At 40.8% G+C, this 23,985-nt stretch overlaps 1 protein-coding gene across 4 annotated transcripts in view; it reads right to left on the bottom strand.

Annotated features, from left to right (window-relative positions):
- The window catches only part of CCDC141 (coiled-coil domain containing 141), a 94,063-nt gene that overhangs the window by 10,926 nt on the left and 59,152 nt on the right, over positions 1 to 23,985 (bottom strand). For 3 of the 4 annotated variants that reach the window (XM_081902637.1, XM_081902639.1, XM_081902640.1), the window contains exons 8-20: positions 22,749 to 22,921; positions 21,464 to 21,605; positions 18,965 to 19,084; positions 17,685 to 17,876; positions 15,294 to 15,470; positions 14,398 to 14,577; positions 12,083 to 12,208; positions 10,540 to 10,728; positions 10,095 to 10,274; positions 8,826 to 8,975; positions 1,859 to 1,999; positions 1,038 to 1,232; positions 10 to 193 (exon numbers count right to left, since the gene is read on the bottom strand). In XM_081902637.1, coding sequence (XP_081758763.1) covers positions 10 to 193; positions 1,038 to 1,232; positions 1,859 to 1,999; positions 8,826 to 8,975; positions 10,095 to 10,274; positions 10,540 to 10,728; positions 12,083 to 12,208; positions 14,398 to 14,577; positions 15,294 to 15,470; positions 17,685 to 17,876; positions 18,965 to 19,084; positions 21,464 to 21,605; positions 22,749 to 22,921 — 2,149 coding nt within the window. The remainder of the gene's footprint in view (positions 1 to 9; positions 194 to 1,037; positions 1,233 to 1,858; positions 2,000 to 8,825; positions 8,976 to 10,094; positions 10,275 to 10,539; positions 10,729 to 12,082; positions 12,209 to 14,397; positions 14,578 to 15,293; positions 15,471 to 17,684; positions 17,877 to 18,964; positions 19,085 to 21,463; positions 21,606 to 22,748; positions 22,922 to 23,985) is intronic. The other variant, XM_081902638.1, reaches the window with a different exon arrangement.

Below are 23,985 nucleotides of genomic sequence, written 5' to 3'. Positions count from 1 at the left end.
GGTTCTTACCATATAAGTCTTTAGCGAGGTTTGTAATCTGCTGAATTCTTTCCTCTTGCTGAGGGACTATCGGCTCAACAAACTTGTTGAATTGCTTGTAAAGTGTTTCTACTGCCTCCCTCGTCTTACACTCTGATGAGTATTTCTCAACTCTAACTACTGTAGCACTTGCTTCTTCACACCAAAATAGACACTATGAGAGAAATGAAACAGAGAATCCCAGTATATTAAAACATATTTTCCAGTTAAATCACTGATGGCTCAATCAGCGATGTCAAACCATGTCTAATCCTTTCCATAATGCTAATTGTTGTGTTTTTATTTTGGGGTTCGTGTGATCTTTACCGATATTCAAGAGTACATGGCAAAAAACTATCCCAAAACTGAACCCTGCTGCTTAATTTAGAAAAAGCCATTATATTATCAATAGCCTATAACTTTAAATAAGGTGTGTGTGTGGTTCACATATGCTGACAAAAAGAATCAATGTAAGAAATACAATGCAAATTCAACATTCAACACCAAAAGAATACTATGGTGACAACCTATTACTACTATTACCATTAATGATAAAAATTCTACCTTTTAAGTAACATAATTAAACAACAATAAATATAAGAATCACAAATCAAATCATATGCAAAACATCAATATGCATCAAGATGGAACATCAGAATGCAATATAATGCAGAAAGTGTCATAAGTATCACAAAAACAGTCGCAAAAATCATTTCCATACAAATTCACTCTTTACTCTACACAATACCACACAACACAATCAAACACACAACTGCCATTTACATAATCACTCAACAATCACTCAATAAACAAGTCTTGAAGTCTGGGGTGTGAACAGGCATTAGATGAATGAGAACTACTATAGTCATTTAACTCCAGGTTCTTTCCACAAAGTCTCTGGTCCATTTAAAAAAAGTCTGAAATGATGGATGAGATGCACATAGGCAATGTACATTAGTCCCATACCTCGAACTGGCCCCTTAACACATCTGTAAAGTGCATTTGTGGGTTTTGTATACCTCTTCCATCATCTGCTGCAGACGCTCCATCAGATCCAAATTTTGTTTGTAATCCTCCATAATCTTGCCAAATTCACTCAGCTGTTTCTCTAATTCGTTGATTGAGCCAGAGAGTATCTCAGCTTTATCACTAGGCTGAGTTGCTAAGGAATCTAAGATTTTCTTCTTTAGATTATCGGTCTTCTTTCTCAGTACCTGTTCCAAGGAATACAGTAAGAATATTCAGAGAAACGTTCAATAGAGCAAAAACTTACTCAATCTGAAATCGCCACAGATAACTGAAAAGCACAGGAAACAAACACACATTTCTGCATTTAGTAGGTATTTACAACTTCCATGGAACTGAAAACTTTTCTGAAGGCACAGCTTGGCCATTACTGCTCTACATCGTCTGGTTAACTTGGTGGGGCTGATAGCTAGGTGGTAGATTTCTCCCTAGCATTTTAGGCCATACCTGCACAATATATTTAAAGAATTTTGATATCACTTTAACAGCCATGGCTTCCTTTCACTATTGGTTTTGGCTTTTGTTGATTTAAAAGCATGTCTATGGTCCTTTCAACAGGAATATCATATAATAATTGCATAATGCTTTGAAGACAGACGTGAAATGTTGTCAGTTTTGAACTTGAAACACACACACACACACACACACACACAATACCCTAAGCCAATTGCTAAAAGAAAAAGGATGTGTGACCTTTGGTGTTCTGTTTCATCAGCTGTGATATGAAAACTATCTGCTGAATGTTGTCAGTCATCATGGTGCATCTTTGAGATACATATCATGCAGGCCATGACTCAACAACTATAATTGTTACCTGCATTTTTTCAGAATACGCATCAACTTGCTGAATCTGAATTCTCAGAGTCTTCAGATTTCGCGCTTTTTCAGTTTTCTTGCTATAGTTGAATTTCATGTTATTGAATTTCTTTTTGAGGTCTTTAAATGATTCTCTGAGCTGGAAACAAACCATTATTTATGAGTGATTATTAACAGTGATATAAAACAAAGAACCTGTACAGAGTTAAATAAAAAAAGTTATTTTTCTGCAGTCCTATCTACTTACTTACTTACTAAATAAATAAATAAATAAATAAATAAATAAATAAATAAAGTTATTTTTCTGCAGTCCTATCTACTCAAAAGTATGTCCCACTGAGTGCAATCGAACTTACTCTCGGGTAGAACCCAGGACCCAGTTGAATTCAAAAGTATGTACTTCGGAATATTTATGTGGTTAGGATTACACAATGTACATCCTGAAAACATGGGGTTCCCCCCCCAAAAAAGGGAGATAATCTCTCTCTGTGAAAGCATGTAAACCATAATTTAAATGCACTACAAGTTTTTATTATTCTGAGAACACAGTACTCTGAAAGGAAATAAGTTCCCAGGCCGAAGTTTCTAAAAACTACCATGTTGAAATAGCTGATGCGCATCATCACTACTAAGACAAGTGTCAAAACTTGTAACTCCACAAAAATGCTATAATAGTACGAATATGTACTATTTTCCACTTGATGCAGAAGACTACTCCTCCATTGCTATTTTCAAAGAGGGGAGGGAGTAGCCCCAAGCTGATGTTCCCCTGAAACTCTTCTGCTCATTTCCAACAGGACTGCAGACTCTGCAACATCTGCAGTATATATTTTCCACTGCATCCTCATTCTTACTTGCTTGGAGGTCTTAAAATATATGTTTGTTTCATTTTGGCCTTGCCACGTGAGCTCTAGTTTCTGACCGTCAACACGATGGATGATGTCCGTCATCTAGCAACTAATGGGATTGAAGCTCTAGGGCATAGAATTTGATACCCGCTTGAGCTTTCATAATGGTGTCTTTGGAAAGGAATGAACAGCCTTTTGAATTTTTCTGGCAAATTAGCACTGTGCTGCAAAACTAAATGCCATGGGATGGAAGCCGATAAATTCATGCTTTTCCAGTATTTTCATGTGCTCCTTGCCAAAATAGGCAGCAGGACACCTCGTGGAGAGTGCTTAATTGATCCCAAATATCCAAATAGATTTTCATTTTCACTGGCTTGATTATTTCTGAACCAAATTTGTGTCCTATTTTTGATGGGAAGGAGAAGGCCACGCCCTAGTGTAGGAGCTGGTAGAGGCCGCAAGCCGATAGGCCTCCAGGGAGGCGAGTGTGTATGTTGCTGGAATACACAAAGAGAAGTGGAGAAAGATGGAAGCTTTCCTAAGAAGTTGCAGCTATCCATGATTTTTTTTTAAAGGGCAGAGGGTGACTAATGGAAAGAATGGGAAAGAGGGGGAGGGCATGACTGGGGACCCATTAATTTAAGGCAAACTGGAAAGGAACGCACTGCAGCTCTGTCTTGAAATGAGGGTTGGGGAGGAACAAAGGGCTTTGCCATTCTGCTTCTCTCCACCTAAGTCTCCGTGCACAGTCTACCTTCAAAGCGCACTTCTCCCCTCGAAGAATTCTGCGCATTGTAGTTTGTTGAGGGTTGCTGGGAACTGTAACTCTGTGAATGGTAAACTAGGGTGCCCGGAATCCTTTGAAGGAAAAGATGAGCTCTGATTGTGCTTTAAAGGTATAGTACAATATCGCGCTTAGACCGCAGGGCATTGTGGGAAGTAGATGGGAAGACACGGCCTCCCATCCCAGTCCTCCACAACATTCCATTGCTGTCAAAAATAATTCCAAGGTATTGTTGTCTATTCTAAGCTGTGTTTGCCTCTGCATACCCTTAGTGAAAATGATCTCTTGGTGTATTCCCTGGGATATGGTACTGGGCTTTGAAGTGGGAGTCCAATGTTCAAATCCTGGCTTAGACTTGAAGCTTACTAGGCAAATAATGCCAAGTCCAAGATGCCAGATGGAGCTCCAGCAATGTCTCTCTAAACAGGTTTCTCCCTGGACTTTAAGGAACTGGAGTGATTGTTTCTCATCGTGGCTTACCGCAGAGTTGTTGCAAAGATACAGTTTATGTTAATATATGCATTTCATGAGCCCTTATATAGGGCAAGAAAGAGAGCTAAATAAGTACACACTCCTTATCATGATTCACACTCACCCCAGCCCAGAATAAATGCACTTTAAACTTGAGTGTATGTGTGAGACATCTTGTGAGTGCTGTCTTTACTTCCAGTTATAAATAACGCCTCCTTCTCAATATTTCATTCTCAGTCGGAGGTCCTAATTATCAATATCAATTTATCACAAACTGAATCAGTCACAACTGTCGTGTTTGGGGCCTCAGCTTCACCAAAAAACTGATTTTCAGTTTGTCGAAGTTGTCTTTTCCCCAAAAAGTGAAATTTGTACAGTGTAGGCAATGAAAGGAATCCTTTGACTGAGACATACGTCAACAAGAGAATTCTCTTTAACAATACATGTCAATTCACCAGCGTTAATTAATTAATTAATTAATCTCTCCCTCTCTCTTTTTGGCAAAGATGCATGAAATGAGATCTTGTTTCAGAAGAAACTGCTTGTATGCCAAAAGATCTGCAGCTGCTGCCAGTTTTCTCTTTTAGACTTAATGGGAAATCTGCTCAGATTTAGACCCTTACATTGCCCTCTGTCATGTCTTCAGCTCCAACTCAGCACATGTCCCAGTCAAAGGAATGTATAGTTCTGCTTCAAGAGTGGAATTATTTTGTGGTAGGAGAGCAAAACTGCTAAGTATTGGTCAGCATGGTCTCCTCCTAACATGCCCATTTTGTTTCCGTTCTCTTCTCCAACATACCTGTTATATTTTGGTTGCCTTTGAATGACCTGTGTAAACATCAACTAGTGGAACAAGTGCACTGACAAGGTGAGGCAGGTGAAGCTGGTAGACTTGATGTGGCCCTACTTAAAAATAAGGCAAAAGAGAAACCTCTGCATGCATCTAACACTCCAGTACGTAGTCACCTGAAAAAAGTAAACTCTCCTCTGATTCCAATAGTAAGCAAACTTTGGGTAGCCTTCTAAGCATTTAATGAGCAATATCATTACACCACTGTAGCTGCCATGCTTTCAGCAAATTGTAATAATAAAATTTGCTGAAGCCACGATGGCAACAGAAATGTATTTATGCACTTGATTGCTTGTAAGGACAGTCCTTGGCTCTCCAATAAATTTTAACATGATATGGGGCAAAGGGTCATTTGAGTTAGCCACTCACTCCTCTATTTATTGAAAAGTAGAATTGATTTTAATCAACTTTGCCCTCTAAGAAGCTTTTCTAGTGCCTTATAGACAAAATTTGTGCAGCTGTCCTGAAATATAGCTGCTTTGTCTTAGGTAAGGAATGATGGAGGGGATATGTGATGACAACTGCTGTGATTTATCACACAAGAAGGAGAAAACAAATAATAGAGAACAGGACACTGTTTTAATGATCTGGTTGTCATGGTTCACAAACAAAACAGAGCAACTCACTTTTTGACCACTCGTCTAGGAAAACGGCTTTCAGGGACCAACCGTTTAATTTGGCGTTATCTCCCTAACTGATTAATGGGGGACGTTTATCTAAAACAAAGGCACTATGCAATTTAGAACAAGACTTCCAAAAGAAACAGTTTTCAACTTGTGGCAGGGTTCGGCTAAGTTGTTGTGTGGGTGGAACAGGGTCTGCTAATGCAATGGGATGTTCCTCGCCTCTCCTCCCCCTGCCCCCCCAAATCTTCTCTGGAAGGTTGGGGGGGACTCAGAAAAGGTTTAGAGGGCACACAGGGGAAAGAGAGGGGAGAAGACCGGTTGCACATGCAGACCTTGTTCCCCATGTGCATCCCCACCACCACCAACATTGAATTCTACCCTCGGTTTTCACTGCAGGGTTGTTTGTTCCTGTGAAATAAGATGTTGCTGGTGGTGGAAGATCACCACTGTGGAACACATGGTTCTTTAAAGAGGAACGGTATAAGTACACCTCGCTCTAAACCAAGCTCCACCTTGGAACTAATGTGCACATCCAAAAGAACACAAATATTTTGGAGCAATAAACATGAATGTATCTTGGGCAATAAAGCATTTATGAAATCTAGTGCAGTCAATTGGAGATGTACAAAGAATGGGCAATATCCAAGCCCAGCCTACCCCGCCATGCATGATCAGGAAGACTTTCTGCTCAAGGGAGGGACAGAATTGTGTGGCTAGGCTGCTGCTGCTCCAGGAGGCCTCCTAACCTTTAGGAGAAGGACCTACAAGTCCCCATGAACAGGTATGTGCTTGTTAAGTATAACCAGCTTTCCCCCAGCTTCCAGTAGTATAACATTTGTTTGCTTCTACCTGGTAGGCAATGTTCAATTTATTGTTTGACGCATGTTTTACTACTGGAGGCAAATAGAGATAAACCACAAAGGTGACAACTAATTTAATTATTCACTGAATTTGTAACTGTCGAAGGCATTCAAGCTGACTGAACAATAGCTACAATATGCTTCATAATAAACTCACTACTTTAATTATAAAATCCTGTTGGATTAGTGCTCCTAAAGCAATATAGACCAAAATAGTTACAGTGTAAAAAGGGCATCTTGCACTGCTTTATTTTATACGTGAATTTTTGCAGGTTATAGCTAGCAGATGGCAAACCACCAACCACTTAGGGGACCGTCATTAATGGGATTAAACTAGTTTAAGAACATGCCATACGACTTTTAAGTGATTTATGAAGAACACTTGGGCACTCTAACCCTTTTAAAGTTTGCGCAAGAGTAGCATAACCACTGGCGGAGGAAGAGGAGTGAGGGGAATGCACCGTCCCTGGTGGGGTGTCATCGCGGCTGCCCCCCTGCCTGCGCTGGGCGCCATGCCCCTGCAGGCAATTTGCTACACCCCCAGGACATGCGCCATGCCCCCAGGACATGCGCCAGTCCCGCCCCACCTGCTCTCCACCCCCCGGTGCCAGAACATGAAGCTCCACCACTGAGCATAACATTCCTGTCCTGTGTGGCAGAATACTGCCATCATTTGTGATTGCTGGTTATGCATTAAGGAAAACACTACCCAAATTCTCGCCCAGATGACAATTTCTTTTTAATTGCATAGCCCTCTGGATTTAAAACAGCAGTCCATAAATATGTTTCTCCCTGTACCAGTTTCACGACAGGTTTAGTGGCTTTTCCTCTTTGTCGCAGGACTAAACTATGAAAGGCAAGGATGGCTACGATAAGTACTTCTAGGCTGCTGTATACTGAGAGCAAAGTAAGGAAGGTGCTGGTTGGAGACTGTTTCTGTGCTTGAAGATACAGAAACTCCTTAACAGAAGAATGAAACCAAACTTTGGCACCACTGAGGTGAAATTCACAACTTCATACAATGGTCAGTTTCACGCTTCTGTTGAGCTCAACCAGCTGGCCCAGAGGAATCAGATTCATCAAGGGAGGTGGAATTAACAGGAAGGTGAAAGAGATGGTGAGTTTGACTCTCCTGCTAAGGACTGGAAACTAGCCGAGTGCAGACAAGCTGATTGGGAAAAGTGAAATGTGATCACTAGATGTTTTATGTAGACAAGCTGAGAATAGTACCAGTTGAGGGGACAGGGGGTGGAGAGAATCGCACTTAGACACAGACATATGCATATGTGCTCATAATTTGGGTATAAGATGTTCAACTTTCCACTGCATGACACAGAAAAGATAAAGCTTCTAATAATCTGAAAGCGTAAGAAAAATGATGGTACGTTATTGACATACTGACGCACCTAATTATGTTTAGAGAACTGCAGAGGTTTCTCATATCTAAAGGGACTTTCTGCTTGTTTTTCTTGAACTATTGCCCTCCGTTCTTCGTAGCAAACTGATTTTGAAATGAAGGAAACTTTGAAATGAGCAATCCATGATATGGCATTAGAGAGGGGCGTCAACTGTTTCAAGAACAAAAGTCCTTCTGATGATGTTCAAGCCTCTGGACAAATAGCTATTTGGATGACAACAACTATTAATTTATCTACTATGTATTTATCTGTGGGAGTTGTTTGTTTGCATTTGGACACCTCTTAGGATATCATAATCAATTTTTGCATGATTGTCCCTGAGATCAAGGAGCTGATGTTCATCTGTATTATTTGGCTCCAACTGGATGCCATTTTGAATCAAGATGGTAGATTGAACATTTCAGTACTGCATTGATTTTAACCACTGATTTCAAATTCTTTGGTTTCTTAGAATTCCTCAGCAATGCTGGACACTAGTGCATCATAATGTTTGGAAGAGCTAAAAGTCCATTTAACATGCTTCACTTGGCATCTGTGCTTCAGACTGTGTACTAGAAGGCTACATTTCTGCTGTACCAAAATGCTGTTTGTGCTCGAAGTTCAGTTCAAATATCTCTGTAAGCCTATTCCACTTAACTAAACCACATAAAAGCCAAAGAACAAAACACATCTTTTCAGACTGTAGATGACACGCATGTGTTATTTTTTTTCTTTTCACACGTAGAAACTAATCTCTGTATAGTAAATTAGCATATTAGAAAGGAAGTATCAGGCACGCTAAATTAGAAACATGACGACAGCTTCATTGACTACATGCAGATAACTTTTTACATGGGACAAGAGGCATTTTTAAAAAATGAACTCTGCCCTCACTATATATACCACAATAACGTGCAGTCTGGCTGTAAAACTGCAGAGAGCTGAGACCATTTCCAACCTATCTTCAAGAAAACAAGTGGCATCTCAAAAATGGGTTTGTGAATCACACACCCCCTCATAAACTTAACCAAATAGAGGTGAAAGGATAGCTCTACTGAAGACTACTAAACAGAAAGAAGTGAAAGGACACGACAGCTTTTGACCATTTAATATGCTTTTTTCACCAGACCTCACGTATCTCGTCTTTTGTGGTGCAGAAGTGGAGGATGTGCGACAAATCTTCCTCATACTTTTCAGCTTTGGAATCCCAGTTCACGCTGTCAGACTCAAGGGTCATGAGCTGCTGCTGCAGGTTCTTTACAGAAACATTAAAGGAATTCTAGAATGAGATGCAGAAATCTGGCTGAAAAAGGTGGCATCAGGGGCTGCAAACTGACCTGCAACACTATTTGTTATAATAATAATAATAATAATAATAATAATAATAATAATAATAATAATAATAATTTATTATTTATACCCTGCTGTGCTGCCCATCTGGCTGGGCTTCCCAAGCCACTCTGGGCGGCTTCCAAAAAAAAATTTAAAATATTAAAATACTGTAATACATCAAACATTAAAAGCTACATTACTTCAGTTTTGTTATTGTCTTTTATTTAAAAAAACCCTTCAATTTAAAATTAACCTATTTTACAGTAAGATTATGTTCTTCCAAGAGGTTGATGTGGTAACATTCTGGCAAGATTTGAAAATATGGGGTTCACTTCTGCATCTGCCTAAAAAAGGCGTGAAGCTTGACATTGGCATAAACTTGGGGAAATATATTCCCACCAGATTGTTCTAGTTAACTGTCTGATTTTTGTATTCTGAACCTGCTACAGTATCTTCTTTTTTTGTGTGGTACCGCTTTGAGGGGTAGGAGTGAATCATGTGGCTATGTCATGGAAGATACAGACAGAGAATCCCTCTGGACAAAGAAAACATGCCTCGTTGCTAATACTGAATGCAGAGGAGCAACTGAGCACTGGGTCTTTGAAAGAAATTATAATCTATCATTTTGTTATTTTTATTGTGTTGTTACCATTGTGTACTCTTTATATTAGGCCCTCTATCAAACTGTACATTGAGGTACAATAGAAACATGCTTATTTGGTTTAAATGCCTGAGTCTAGTTCTACATTAGCCTTTCTTGAATGCTGAGGAAGTAATAGAGGAATATACAATTATGTGATGCTTGCTGAGCGATCCTGGCATTTAATCTCTCAGCCTGAAGGGATTTGGATGTTGCCTTTGGGTTAACTTGTAAATAGCCTAGCTCAGTCATAGAAATTGTCATATTATACAATATGGGAAAATAGGCAATTGTCAGGTTCAATCTCTGGTATCCTTCTAAATCTGTTGTAAACAGCCCAACCCAGAAGTAATGGAGAAAAGGAAGCACCATGCCCCGTTATTATCCCTGCTTTCTTCCACTGCTAGGGCCGTTCTGTTGACTTACAGGATGTTGCACTGCTGAAATTATATCCATTCCAAGAGTGAGTGCCAATTTGTACAGGTGCCTGATATGTGCGTGCTTCTCCTGAGCATTATTCAAGTGAATCTTAGCATGTGGAGTGTCGCTGGGCACATCTTTCGCTTCAGGGATCTTCAGTCCTCCTGATTTTATGAGGCCTTCAAGCTGAGGAGATTAACGTATTATGTTTCGTTAACAACCATTCTTCTGTCTCTCCACTTTACAGTCACATGCCATTATGTCTAAGCTCAAGACATACACAAATTTGGATCTGAATCCAGAGTTAGGAGCTGGTGTATGCTTTAGTATGGTTATTATATAGTCATAGGTGCTTTGTTTAATGTGTTCATTTATGGGACACAGAATACACATGCAAGAGAACTTCTGAGGTTAAATAAATTCTTGCCAGGTTAGAGGTGACTATACTCACTTCCTCTTTGACATGATGGAATTTGATAGTCTTGTTGAAAATGTCATCATATTCTGCCATCTTTTCCTTTATCTCTTTATGGAGATGAATAAGCTCACTTACTTTCTCAGATTTTTCCATGTCAGGCACGCCTTTCAAGCTCAGCTGCTCTGATAACTTTAATGTGTATTCCACCTCAGCATTGAGTTGCTAACAAATCAGATGCAAGAAGATTATTGAAATTTAAAAGGGAAACACACATATAATCCAAGCAAATCACTTCTTCCTTCTTTTCTGAATGTGGAGTTCACACCTAGCCTGTGAATCCCCACCCCACCCCCAATTTCCAAAGCTAAGCCCTAACAGGCATAGGCAAACTCGGCCCTCCAGATGTTTTTGGGACTACAACTCCCATCATCCCTAGCTAACAGGACCAGTGGTCAGGGATGATGGGGACTGTAGTCCCAAAACATCCAGAGGGCCGAGTTTGCCTATGCCTGGATTAAGATCTGAGTATCTGCCTAAATTCTGCCCCACCTTTTGCATTCATGTTAAACCGGGAGTTGTCTGCTTGCTTACTTGTTGTATCCCATTGTTCTGAAAGATGGGCACATTCAAAAGAAGGACTTTTAATTCAAGATTAAATTTGTCCTCTCAGTAGCAATGGAGAAATCAGTCCATTTCTCCTCCAGGCCACTTTTGTATGTACTCATTCATAAGACTGTCATGCCATGTGTCTGCATTAATCTCTGATTTAAAAAGCAAAACAAAACACCAATCTGCATGAAAATTTGCATCGACATCCAGATTTAAATATGTATTTTCTAAATGAATTTTCTCTTCATGGTTTTATACAATTTTGTTTCAGCTGAGATGTGAAACCCAAGTGGGCAGCTAACTTCTGATCTGCACATTAGTCCAGGGTGTGTGAAGCAAGACATTTCAGATCAGAATTCTCAGGAAAATATCTCAAGCATCCCTAACTTCTCATCTATTCTCTATATAAAGCAGATTATGGCAGAATGAGGTGGATTGTCTGGCACCTGTCTCAGGGTTTAGGCAGAAAGGGAAAACCAGAAGCTGGAAGATGCCTGCCCAGGTTTAAATCCCTCCTGAAAAATTTAATCTCAGACTTTTATTTCTGTTTGTTTTTTTGTTGTTTTTCTTCCTTCTTTCAAGCATGCAAAATATAACTGGGGAATGGTTTTGTGACATTTCTGCCACGTAAGCTAATTTCCCCCCACTTCCTTTCCACACAAAATGCTATGTTCAATACAAACTTTATAAACAGCTTCTAGATAACTATTTCCATAATAAATAAATAAATAATAAAATAAACTGACACATTTTTCAACTTCGTGCAAAACAGTTTCATAAACTTATACATGTGCACCCATCCACAATACCAAAAATGTGAAGTTCTCTCTGTCACAAAATTATTCAGCACAGCATTTCTGCTGAATTTAACATGGAGTGAAAAGCTTGCTTTAGATACTTGTAGGAGCAAGCGCTTAGAAATGATTTGTTTCACACAGGGCGTGATGTGCTTAATTTCTCTTCTCACCTGAAACCGTGGCTTCATATGGTTAAATTTATTTTGCAGTTCTATAAGTACTGAGAGGTTACTCCCAAGATCAAGTGCTGTCGTAGACCTGAGCGCCTCTTGAAGAATGCTTAAGCTTTGGGTAGTCTACAATAAATAAATACAGATATGGTAATACATGCTGTTGAAGTAAGAAAAGGATCAGGATGTTTTTGCAAAAATGCAAAATAAATCTCTATAGTATACAGTACTGGAACAGTGAATGAAAACCTACACATCTTAAAAGGACACTCTCATATAAATGCAATATTGTGTGCACAGCAAGTGCTTTACCACTGAGCTGTTTTTAAATGAAATTGTTCCATGTTTCGCTGCTCCTGCCCAACTGTTTTTCATATATATATGTTTGGAAACATATTACGTATTTTGTGTTTTATGTTTTATGCTGTAAACTGCCCTGTGGTCTCTTGATGAAGGGTGCCCATTCAACCACTTCTATCTGAGGAACCCAGACTTGCAAAGTGCCATAAAATGTTCAGTTGCGTCCCAAGCCCCCCCCCTGAAAATAACTTCACACTGACACGTAATTTTAGTTTAAGTTATTGGGCAAAATTTAGGGCACAACTTTATTGACTGCAGCAAAGTGAGCAGTGTTGGCTTAGGCATTGGCAACAGACTATAACTGACTCCTCTCTCTGTCTGAAAGGGTAAACACCAAATGAGGGAGCAACATCGATGAAGACCAATGAAGCTCACCCTGGGGTTCCTGTGGTCCTGGCATGGCCCTAGCCCCTCAAGGGGACTTCGGACGAGATCCGGGACCCCCAGATTCCTTTACCGGAATACCCTTATTCATGGAGAAGAAGAAGATTTTGGATTTGATATCCCGCTTTATCACTACCCGAAGGAGTCTCAAAGCGGCTAACATTCTCCTTTCCCTTCCTCCCCCACAACAAACACTCTGTGAGGTGAGTGGGGCTGAGAGACTTCAGAGAAGTGTGACTAGCCCAAGGTCACCTAGCAGCTGCATGCGGAGGAGCGGAGACGCGAACCCGGTTCCCCACATTACGAGTCTACAGCTCTCAACCACTACACCACACTGGCCGCACCTCCCTTCCCACACACTTCAATAAGCCAATACCAAACCGCCAAATCTTACAAAGTTGTGACGATTGCTAAGGGGGTAGGCGAAAACCAAATGGCTACATCCAATCTGCCAAATGGAAAAATTCCTACCCAACCCCTGCTCCAAAGCAGGTGACCCAATCCAAAGCAAGGCCAAATTAACAGTACCTAAAATTAGGGAGGGAGGGTGGGTGTTCGGCAGCACGATGCAAGTTCCCCCAGTTACGCCGCGCTGCCACTTTTATAGGCCCCAGGAATCGCGGCAACTGCCCTGATTGGCCGAAACAGCCTGGCGGGATCCCGGGGCCCAACGGTTAAGGCTTGAGCCATGCCTGGCAACAACTCTCCCAGTGGGAGTGGCTTAGGGTCCCGCGACAACCAGGACCCTCATTAAAAGGATCCCATTTCCAAATCTGTATGAAGTCATTATTTTGGTGTGGTGGCACCTATGCTTTGGAACGCCTTGTCTATTTTATTTATTTGCTTTGGCAGGCAACCTTCATATTGTTCTAAACACATTTAGAAACCTTATTTATTTCAGCAATTCTAGACACACGTGTGCACATTTTTAAAACAAAAAATAAGATATGCTAATTTTGTGTGGAGTTTATTGAAAATTATCTTGCTGTTTTTCGTTATGAGCATCTCTTAGAGAGTTTTCTGATTAAGCAGCCTATACATTTTAAAATACCTAATACAATAAAAAATGTACTGCCATTAGGAATAAAGAGGGGTTGTTTTAAAAGTTCAACTACTGTAGTTTATTATCCTCCTGAATATGCTTTGCTCGTTCAGGATATTTCTTACTCGTGACAAGTATTGATTTTGATTCGGGGCCTGTTAAGTGTTTCTCTGATCAACTTAGACAAAATCAAAATACCGTATTTTTTGCTCTATAAGACTCATTTTTTTCCATTCTAAAAAGTAAGGGGAAATGTGTGTGCGTCTTATGGAGCGAATGCAGGCTGTGCAGCTATCCCAGAAGCCAGAACAGCAAGAGAGATTGCTGCTTTTGCTGCACAGCGAACCCTCTTGTTCTGGCTTCTGAGATTCAGAATTTTTTTTCCTTCTTGTTTTCCTCCTCCAAAAACTAGGTGCGTCTTATGGTCTGGTGCGTCTTATAGAGCGAAAAATACGGTAACGGGTAGACCGTAAGACACCATAAAAACCGCAAGCAGAAAGTCAGGAACAATCACATATTCTTCACTTACTGTTTTAAATTGTTCATTAAATTTCCCACACTGCTGCTTGATGGATTTCACTTGATTCATATTAAGTTTCCACGTTGCCCACAGCTGTGTCAATTCTTCCTTCTCTTTGTTCAGAATATCAATAGTATGTTCAGTTACTTGCACAACACTTCCCACATTGAGTATTAGATTCTCGTTTATCTGTTGAATGAAGAATTACGAAACTTCAATATTTTTTTCTGAGGGGGGTGGAATCTAATTTTTGATACTTCCAAATCCCCATAATAGTAAGAGCCAAGAAAAAGCCAAAATTTCCTTCAGCCTCCACTTTTAAGATACCAAGAACTCCCACTTTGTGGTATAGAAAAGGAAGAGAAATCTGAACCCTTTCTCTTCCATAATATTTTATTGCACATGGAAACAAAGCCCATGAAGTCTATGATGCCAGCCTTATCCCTAACCTAACTAGCTTATTTCCCCTTTTTGCCATACTTCTCTTCGATGTTGGATAAATAAGCAAACAATCTCTCTTCTAAGCTTCCCTTCCTTGAATTCTTACTTGTGTATGTGATTTCTCAATTGTAAGGTTAATCCACTCTTCATTGATGTTGGCCCCTTACTTGTGATACTCAGATGGCTTCCTTGCTTTTCTCTATTAGTCCATCTAGCCCAATATAATCTACGGTGATTGCCAGCTGTATCTGGAGATACCTGGGATTGAACCTAGGACATTTTATCCACAGCACACATGCTCTACCTGTGAGCTGTCTTTTGAGAAATGGTTCCATGTTTCCCTGATCCTTCCCAGATATTTTCAATATGTATATGTTTGGAAATATTTTGAGGGAAATGGTGCCAAGATTTTTAATGGCGGTCAATGCTGAAGTCAGCGAATAAAGCATTGCTGAGAGACTCACCATGTTTACTAAATTTAGAAAGTCATGTCCCATGTCTTGAGTGGAAAGAATCTTCTTTAAAACCATCTGCCACTGGTCGTCAGCTGACTGTAGCAAAGCCTCATTTTTAGCTTCGCTATCTTCTTGCACGGCCTCCGTTATATAGAATTCCTTCAGCCTCTGAGCATCACCTCCGACCTAAAGGGGTAGAAATGAGTGTAGGTAACCTGTACATTTATGTTGGAGTTTCTCTGTGATTAACTCTGGCCTGTATAATAGCTGAATCCCTTCACTGAAGTCAACGGAAAGTAAATACAGTGGTACCTCCTGTTACATACGCTTCAGGTTACAGACGCTTCAGGTTACAGACTCCGCTAACCCAGAAATAGTACCTTGGGTTAAGAACTTTGCTTCAGGATGAGAACAGAAATCGTGCTCTGGGGGCGCAGTGGCAGCAGGAGGCCCCATTAGCTAAAGTGGTGCTTCAGGTTAAGAACAGTTTCAGGTTAAGAATGGACCTCCAGAACAAATTAAGTACTTAACCCAAGGTACCACTGCAAAGCAATTGTTCAACAACTCACTATCTTATTTGTTGTTCGTTTTGAAATTAATTTCATCCTTAGTTAGTTCAAATGGAAAGGGATGCCATGCCAATTTTTTCCCAGTTTCACTACTCCAGACTTCAGAAAACTGGGAACAGGTGGGGATTTATCTTTGTAAAACTCTGGGCACTTCGTAGTCTCTTCTGAGATAATTTTATTCCATTTAAAGGGACTTTGCTCAAGTGCATCACGGGTAGATCCTTTTTAAACAGCCACTATATAATTATTTCCTGCGAGGGCTGATGATCCTTTAAATGAGCTTACTGTGTACTCTCCAATTCTCTGCGCCGTCAGAAGTCTCAGGGGCAGCATTTACTAGGGTATGGCTCCCTTTGGTGGAGGCCTCGTCACTAGCAATGCCAAGTGTTTTTGTAATATCTGATTTACTTGCACACTAAGTGGGGTGTCATTGTCAGTGGAGGCTTTTACACTGCTAGTGGCCTAGTGAGGCAGCAGACCTCCTAACTGCAATCAGATTTCTAGAGAGGTGTACCTGCCATGTCCCACCGTGCTTTCAGGGTTCAGCTCTCTGTCTCTGGGTGTTTCCAGATGACCTACTTATTTATCATTCGTCCTAATTATTATTATTTTTTGGCAGGGAGGTTACATGATGGCTTTCTCCAGTGTATTCCCCCATCATTCATCTTATTGCAAAAAGTTTGATCTTTTAAGAAAGTGGGCTTCAATTGTGAAACCTGAATTTGCCAGAATGTAATTGAATCCCACCTTGAAAACAGAGACTGTTTGAAAGTACCCTCTGTATCATTCTGTTTTCCTGTTTCTCTCATGCTCTCAAAGTGTAGTTGATTTTGGTAGTTTTCACACTCAGTCACATACACTCTCCTCTCAAATCAGGGAATCACCTTCTCATAGCTTTCACATTCAAATAGTTCCACAGATCTCTGAATCAAGAAACCATATTTTAACAGCCAATTCCTAGACAGAGGCATTCGCTGAGTACTAAAGTCACATCTGCCAGTCATTCTGGTCCTTCAAGAGACTTTTGTCAAATCTTAGACTCTGACCAAATATAGTCTTAGAACAAAACCACTGCAATAATTATTTCCCCCTGCCAGGGATGCCAACTTGAATATAGTCGTACCTCGAAAATCGAATGGAATCCATTCCAGAAGTCCGTTTGACTTCCAAAATGTTTGGAAACCAAGGTGCAGCTTCTGATTGGCTGCAGGAAGCTCCTGCAGCTAATCGGAAGCCATAGAACCCATGCCAGACATTTGGGTTCCAAAGAACGTTCTCAAACTGGAACACTCACTTCCAGGTTTGCGGCATTCAGGAACCAAAACATTCGACTCGCAAGGCGTTCCGACTTCTGAGCTATGACTGTAAAATATGGGGGGGGCAGGCAAGCCCTGCCCCGCATAACCGATCACATGATGTGGTGCACACACACCATTTGAATGGCAATGCCCATCAACTGGGGCATATTTTCTTGGGGGTGCTGAAGACCCCTTGGCCCCTAGAAGTTGGTTACTATGCCACCTACAATACTCAGATAACCATCTCATAGGTACTTGGGGAGCTCGTAGTTTATTGCATTACGTTCTAAACAACATTGGTCCGTACCACCTACACAAGTGTGAGCAACCTGTGTCCCTCTGTCTAATTTTATGTGGGTAACAAGGAGGGAGGATGGCAGAAACTGAGAATGAGAGAAAGAAAAGCATCTATTTTGGGCTGTGGACCCACCCACCGCTGGCTTCCACTGACCCCAGCCCCCTTCACCAATGGCATGCAGCCCCTGACAGATTACCCCGAGGGAATATGACTCTCGAGTGGAGGGGGAAAGTACCTCATCGGATGACTTCAAAAATTCTACATACGGCTTCAGGATTTCCAGTTTTGAACTAATATTTCTGTTAAGTGTTGTCAGTTCTTCATTCAGGAGATCAGTTTTGTTAGAGAAAACGGCCACTTCTGTGGTTTCCAGTTCTTCCATCTCTTTAAAAATTCTCACAGCTAATTCCAGTTCAGTTGCCATCTCCTACAGCAGCATAAACAGAGAAATATAAGATGCAATGTACACATTCGAATTTGCCTAACCAAAACTGGGCCACTCCTTGAAGATTTGCAACTCATCTATACCCCTCCCTCAGGTCAGAAAAAACCAAAACAACTCCCTCTGCATAAACAATTTTAGGATATTAGCGATGGCAAAAAGTGTTTCCACTTGTGCGGAGTGGAATAACCATTCCCCTCTCCCCGCCAAGATTTCCTGTATCTACCACAGCACTTCCTGAGGGTTGGAGGACCCTAAGCATTATGGGATATGTCGCCAAGGTCTGTAGTAGGTTTGAGTGGGTGGGAGTTGTGATGGCAGATTTAAATAAAAAGCAAAAATTAAAGTATAATATCACAATATTGAAAAATAATATGAAATGTGCTTCATATTAATTCTTCCAGCACCATGTCTCTAAAAGGTAAAGGGACCCCTGACCATTAGGTCCAGTCGTGGCCGACTCTGGGGTTGCAGCACTCATCTCGCTTTATTGGCCGAGGGAGCCGGCGTACAGCTTCCAGGTCATGTGGCCAGCATGACTAAGCCGCTTCTGGCGAACCAGAGCAGCACACGGAAACGCCGTTTAGCTTCCCGCCAGAGTGGTACCTATTTATCTACTTGCACTTTGATGTGCTATCGAACTGCTAGGTTGGCAGGAGCAGGGACGGAGCAATGGGAGCTTACCCCTTTGTGGGGATTCGAACCACCGACCTTCTGATTGGCAATGTCTCTAAGCAACCATAAAAAAGCAATTTTAAAATCAGTCTTGCTAAAACATTTCTTGCATTGCAGGGGGTTGGGATAGATGACCCTTCCAACTCTATGATTACAGCTTTCATCCCAGCCAGCAGGGATAATGGGAGTTGTAATCAGGCAGCTTCTAGAGGACCACAAGTTCCTTATCCCTGGCGTAATGGGGCTCTGTTCATTGCAAGATTCTTCACTGGTGTGCAGGACTGGTGTAGAAAAGCAAGCCATTTCTGAAATACCTGGGGAAATTTGCACAGTAATAACATATGGCTCAACACCGGGTTTTAAAAAACAACAACATGCAGTGTAAAAAAGTATTTTACCTTAGTTTGATTTGCCAGCTCTAAGTATTTGTTCAGGACTTTCTCTGATTCAGGGACAGATGATCCAGGATTTATTGCAGCTGAGACTATTGGACCAACGTTCTTAATCTTTGTAGAGGCCTTTGGTTTTGAATAAAAAGAACCAGTTAAAAACATTGAACTACTAATTTGCATGCCACCAAGGCTTGTTTTGGACATAGTGGCATAATTAAGGGCTAGAAGTCTTCACTGTGATGTAGGTATAAGCATTCCACAGGTAGAGAAGTTTTGATAGGGGAGTGCTTTCAGATAAGTGATTCTCCCACATGCGTTGTAACATGGCACAGTTCTTTGAAAGAGTATGCCATGTGTCACCACATATATTTGAGTTAGTAAAAATGACACCATATAGTTAAAAATGAAGGCATGTTCAACTGTTCCTTTTTGTGGGACAGAGATTTTGCATATGCACGATTAAGACTACAAAGACATATATGCTGAAATGCCTAACCTCTAACTACATTTCCAGCATTACGATTCAAACACATATTAGTTACTGTTTCATTAGCCAAGTAGTAAAAAGTAGCCTGGATAACTAATTTCACAAACCTCTCTTCCCTTCATAAGAACACTCTCTTCATTTTTAAACTGAGTACATTTTTGAGTCTTTGGCCTTATGGCTTGTGGACGTAATTGCGCATCATGCACATAAATTTACATTTGTGACAGCATGAATGGAAAAAATAGCCATGATGGCTTAGCATATAGAATTATATTGTATATATAGCCATTATGAGGATTCATTCCTGTTGCACACTTTTAGAAGCATCTAAATTGGATTAAGCTGTGTCTACCGAATGCCAGGGTTTATTTTAGCATGCAGCAAATATTTCATAGGGCTCTATGCTAGTAGAGAACTGTACTAGAAAACACCTATTAAGGTTATAAAGGGTAGTCACATTCCCCATAGAAGCAAGAAGCATTCATTATATCTCAAATTTCAGAAAGCATTCCCCAATTTTGTGAATGTCTTTTTTTTTTTTTTACAACAATGATCAAAAGCAATTTTTTCCCCACTTGTAAGACAGGTATTAGGTGGTACTCTGCATAAATGAAACACAATCTGCATAATTAATTCGGTATAAAACAATTGTTTTCAATGAAGGGCTTCAGGATGTTTCTACAATAACAGTGAGAGTGAAGTCCTGGCAGGGCAATAGAAGCTGATGGGACACTTTGAAAGGGAAACAGGCTCTGTGTTCAGTGCAGCTGTTCTCTCCCCACCCAACAAGGTTGGACATGGAAGACCAACTAGACCTGAGAGAGACTCAGACCACTTATACACCCTACCTTTAAAGCACAAATGAAGCCCATTCATTCCCTCAAAAAAGAAGAAGAAGAGGAGTTTGGATTTGATACCCCGCTTTATCACTACCCGAAGGAGTCTCAAAGCGGCTAACATTCTCCTTTCCCTTCCTCCCCCACAACAAACACTCTGTGAGGTGAGTGGGGCTGAGAGACTTCAGAGAAGTGTGACTAGCCCAAGGTCACCCAGCAGCTGCATGTGGAGGAGCGGAGACGCGAACCTGGTTCACCAGATTACGAGCCTACCACTCTTAACCACTACACCACACCAAGAATTCTGGGCGCTGTATTTTACCTCTCACAGAGATACAATTCCCAGCAACCCTTAAACTACAGTGCCCAGAATTCCTTGAGTGGTGAAATGTGCTTTGAATGCATTCTCCATGTTTAATTACTTGTTTCTGTGTTCTTTTTTATTATCATGTTTCAACCTATTCTCCTCTTTTTTCTTTCTCTACTCTGAATATCTTTCCTCATGGATCAATTTCCTTTGTGGTTTCAGTGTTTAAAGTGGAATATTATATATATTTATTCTTTTAATTGAATTTTGTTCATATTCTGCTTTTTCGGCTCACAGGCCACTATATATATATAGAAGCTTGTGATCCGAAAAAGCTGAATATAAACAAAATCCAATTAAAAGAATAAATAAATGAGAGCACAGACATTTCCTGGACTGAAGTGAGAGAAAGAGAGCAATACCTGATAGAAATCTGGAGGGAAGCACGTTTGCCTGCAGGAATTTGTGAGATCTTGTGACATATTTAGGTATACTGTGCATTTAAATCTGTTTTGTATATATACTAGGAGCCCGGCACGTAGCATTCCTCAGGAATTCTTATAAACCAAAAAACTGGTGCAGTTTTGAAATCAATGGTTAAAATCAATGCAGTTTTTTAAAGCTGGAGTCCACCATCTTGATTCAACATGGTGTCCAATTGTATCCAAACATAGGTGAAAACCTGAACCTTGATCCCAGGAACCTTCATACAAAATTTGGCTACAGTACCTTAAGAGGCATCCAAGCAGATATACAACTTTCAAAAATATATAGTGGATCTCACTGAAAAATCACACTGTCCAATAAAATTGGACTTCAATTCCTGTTTATCATTCAGTTATATTTATCAGAATGGGTTGCATGTTTTCATATACCTTCTTGAGATAATTGTCTAAGGAGGTGGTTAAGTGCTGTTTTTCTGAGGCAAGTTCCTTGTAAGCAGTACACTGTTTGAGCAGCCCATCTACTCTTTTGTTAATGCAGTTTACCATTTCCTGAACACCAGTCATCCAAGAACTGAAGGCAGAAACAAAATGACAGTTAGCATTTTTGCTGGTAGGTAGGATTATAGGAGGCAGATTAAAACAATTCTGATCTTTTGCACAGCTAGCCTTTGGAAAACCAACAATAATGTTAATTTGCAGCAAAACAGAGAAACTAGGACATGTACATTTGTGGATTTTGTTCTAACACTTTCCCTTCCTCAAATGAGTTCCTCTCCAGAACTTGTGAGGAAACAAATATGAACAAATTTACGTCAATTAAGTAAACCTATCAAAATGTGACCCTGAATAAAAAGACAGAATACGGCTGCTAGACTGGTGACTGGGCGCGGCCACCAAGACCACATAACACCAGTCTTGAAAGACCTACATTGGCTTCTAGTACGTTTTCGAGCACAATTCAAAGTGTTGGTGCTGACCTAAATGGCCTCGGCCCAGTATACCTGAAGGAGCATTTCCACCCCCATCATTCAGCCTGGACACTGAGGTCCAGCGCCAAGGGCCTTCTGGCGGTTCCCTCACTGCGAGAAGCGAAGTTACAGGGAACCAAGCAGAGGGCCTTCTCGGTGGTGGCGCCTGCCCTGTGGCACGCCCTCCCATCAGATGTCAAAGAAAAACCACTACCAGACTTTTAGAAGACATCTGAAGGCAGCTCTGTTTAGGTAAGCTTTTAATGTTTGACGGACTATTGTATTTTAATATTTTCTTGGAAGCCGGTCAGAGTGGCTGAGGAAACCCAGCCAGAAGGGTGGGGTATAAAATAATAATAATAATAATTACCATTGGCGGGAAATTGCAGCATATGAAACAACTTGTATTTCTTCCCCATCACTTCCCCTTGCCTCAGTGAATTTGGGGGAAAGGGGCTGTGAGGAATGCTTTCCAGAATGTGAGGAAGAGAATTCATCCACTGAGAATCACCCTGGATTCAATCCTAATGAATGGTCAAGCTCATAAAAGCCAGGGTTGCATTTCCTCATTTTCAGGATTTGCCTTATTTCTGCCTAAAAACTCCCCACGTTCCCCTTGATCAGTGCTCATGTGGAAAAGGAGTATTCTGACCTGCTTAGGACCATGTAATTTCCCAGCAATAATTGATACCTATGAGGCAACTCCTAAATGTGTATGGGATTCTTCACTTACATCCTTAACTTACCTGTGGGCATCTCCTTTGCTAAGCAAGGTTTGTCCCTTCTTCAAGGCATCAGCTGATCCTTCTGTAATCTCTTTCTTCAGTTCCTCATGTTTTATTGCCAAGAGAGGCAAGCTTATTCCTTCAGAGTTAAGAAGCTTAAGGGAGGCCTCTACATTTCTAAGTACGTCACACGCCTATCAAAACAAATACAGTTTTTGAAAAGTAAAAGACGGGCCTTTTAAATAAAACATATTACAAAACAGTTTTTCTTCAACTCAGCATAGAAACCATTTTGTTTTAAGAATTTATACCCCGCTTTTTACCATCTGAATCCCAAGGTGGCTTACAAAACACATCCAAAATTTAAAACACAAATTAAGCACCAGAGATTGAAATGTCAGAGCAGATTCATGGTGCAAAGTCCTTCTGGAATAAAATAGTTTTAACCAGGCTTCTGAAATTCAGCAGGGATGATTGAGGCTTGCTTGATTTCTACTGTGATTGAGTTCCATAGAGTTGGGCCCACTACCCTGAAGGCATGACACCATGTTGTTCCATAGTTTTGGAACAAGTTCCCATATGCTGGCTCCTACCAAATCTGCATGCACAAAGGAGGCTCTGCTCCTGATCAAGTCCTTATATGAAGCACCTTCAGCTGTGCACACTGCTCTCCTTAGCAGACAGGGAACTGAAGGAGTCATAGGTCAGTGGCTGGGCACTTGCTTTACGTTCATAAAGTTCTAGGCTCAATTTCTGGTGTTTTCCATAAAAGAACCTCAGGTAGAGGGCAGGGAAGGTCTCTCAAATGTGGTGGAGACCATTGGCAGTCCGAATATACTGAGCCTGATGGGCCAATGCACAGTCAGTATTGAGCACATCCATATGTCCATGAGGCTACAGGGGCAGCACCAGACAAGATAGACAGCACTGTCAGTTCTTACAACGCCAACCATTTATTTATGAAAGGGAACATTGAATCCAGATTCTCTCCTCCCTGGTGAACTAGTGCTGCTAAAGCTGAGAGCACAGATATCTTGTTACATGGCAAGAGTCTCATGTACAGCAGAAACCTGTAAAGCAACTTGCTGCTGAGAGTAATGGCAACTGGACTGGGGCCTTCAGTTTAAAAATGCTCTTTAGTTAAATGTCAGAAACCAAATTATCGGCTTCTCGGCTTCCCGGTGCACATTTTTCTTTTTCTGAGTATCTCTGCCTTCAGTTATGAGGGAAATGTCTGAATTGCTGTATTACCAAAAAG

Source organism: Podarcis melisellensis (assembly GCF_964234715.1).
Source record: "Podarcis melisellensis genome assembly, chromosome: 1".
Classification (NCBI taxonomy): domain Eukaryota; kingdom Metazoa; phylum Chordata; class Lepidosauria; order Squamata; family Lacertidae; genus Podarcis; species Podarcis melisellensis.
The sequence above is the reverse complement of the archived record's forward strand: the minus strand, read 5'-3'. Positions and strand labels throughout refer to the sequence as shown.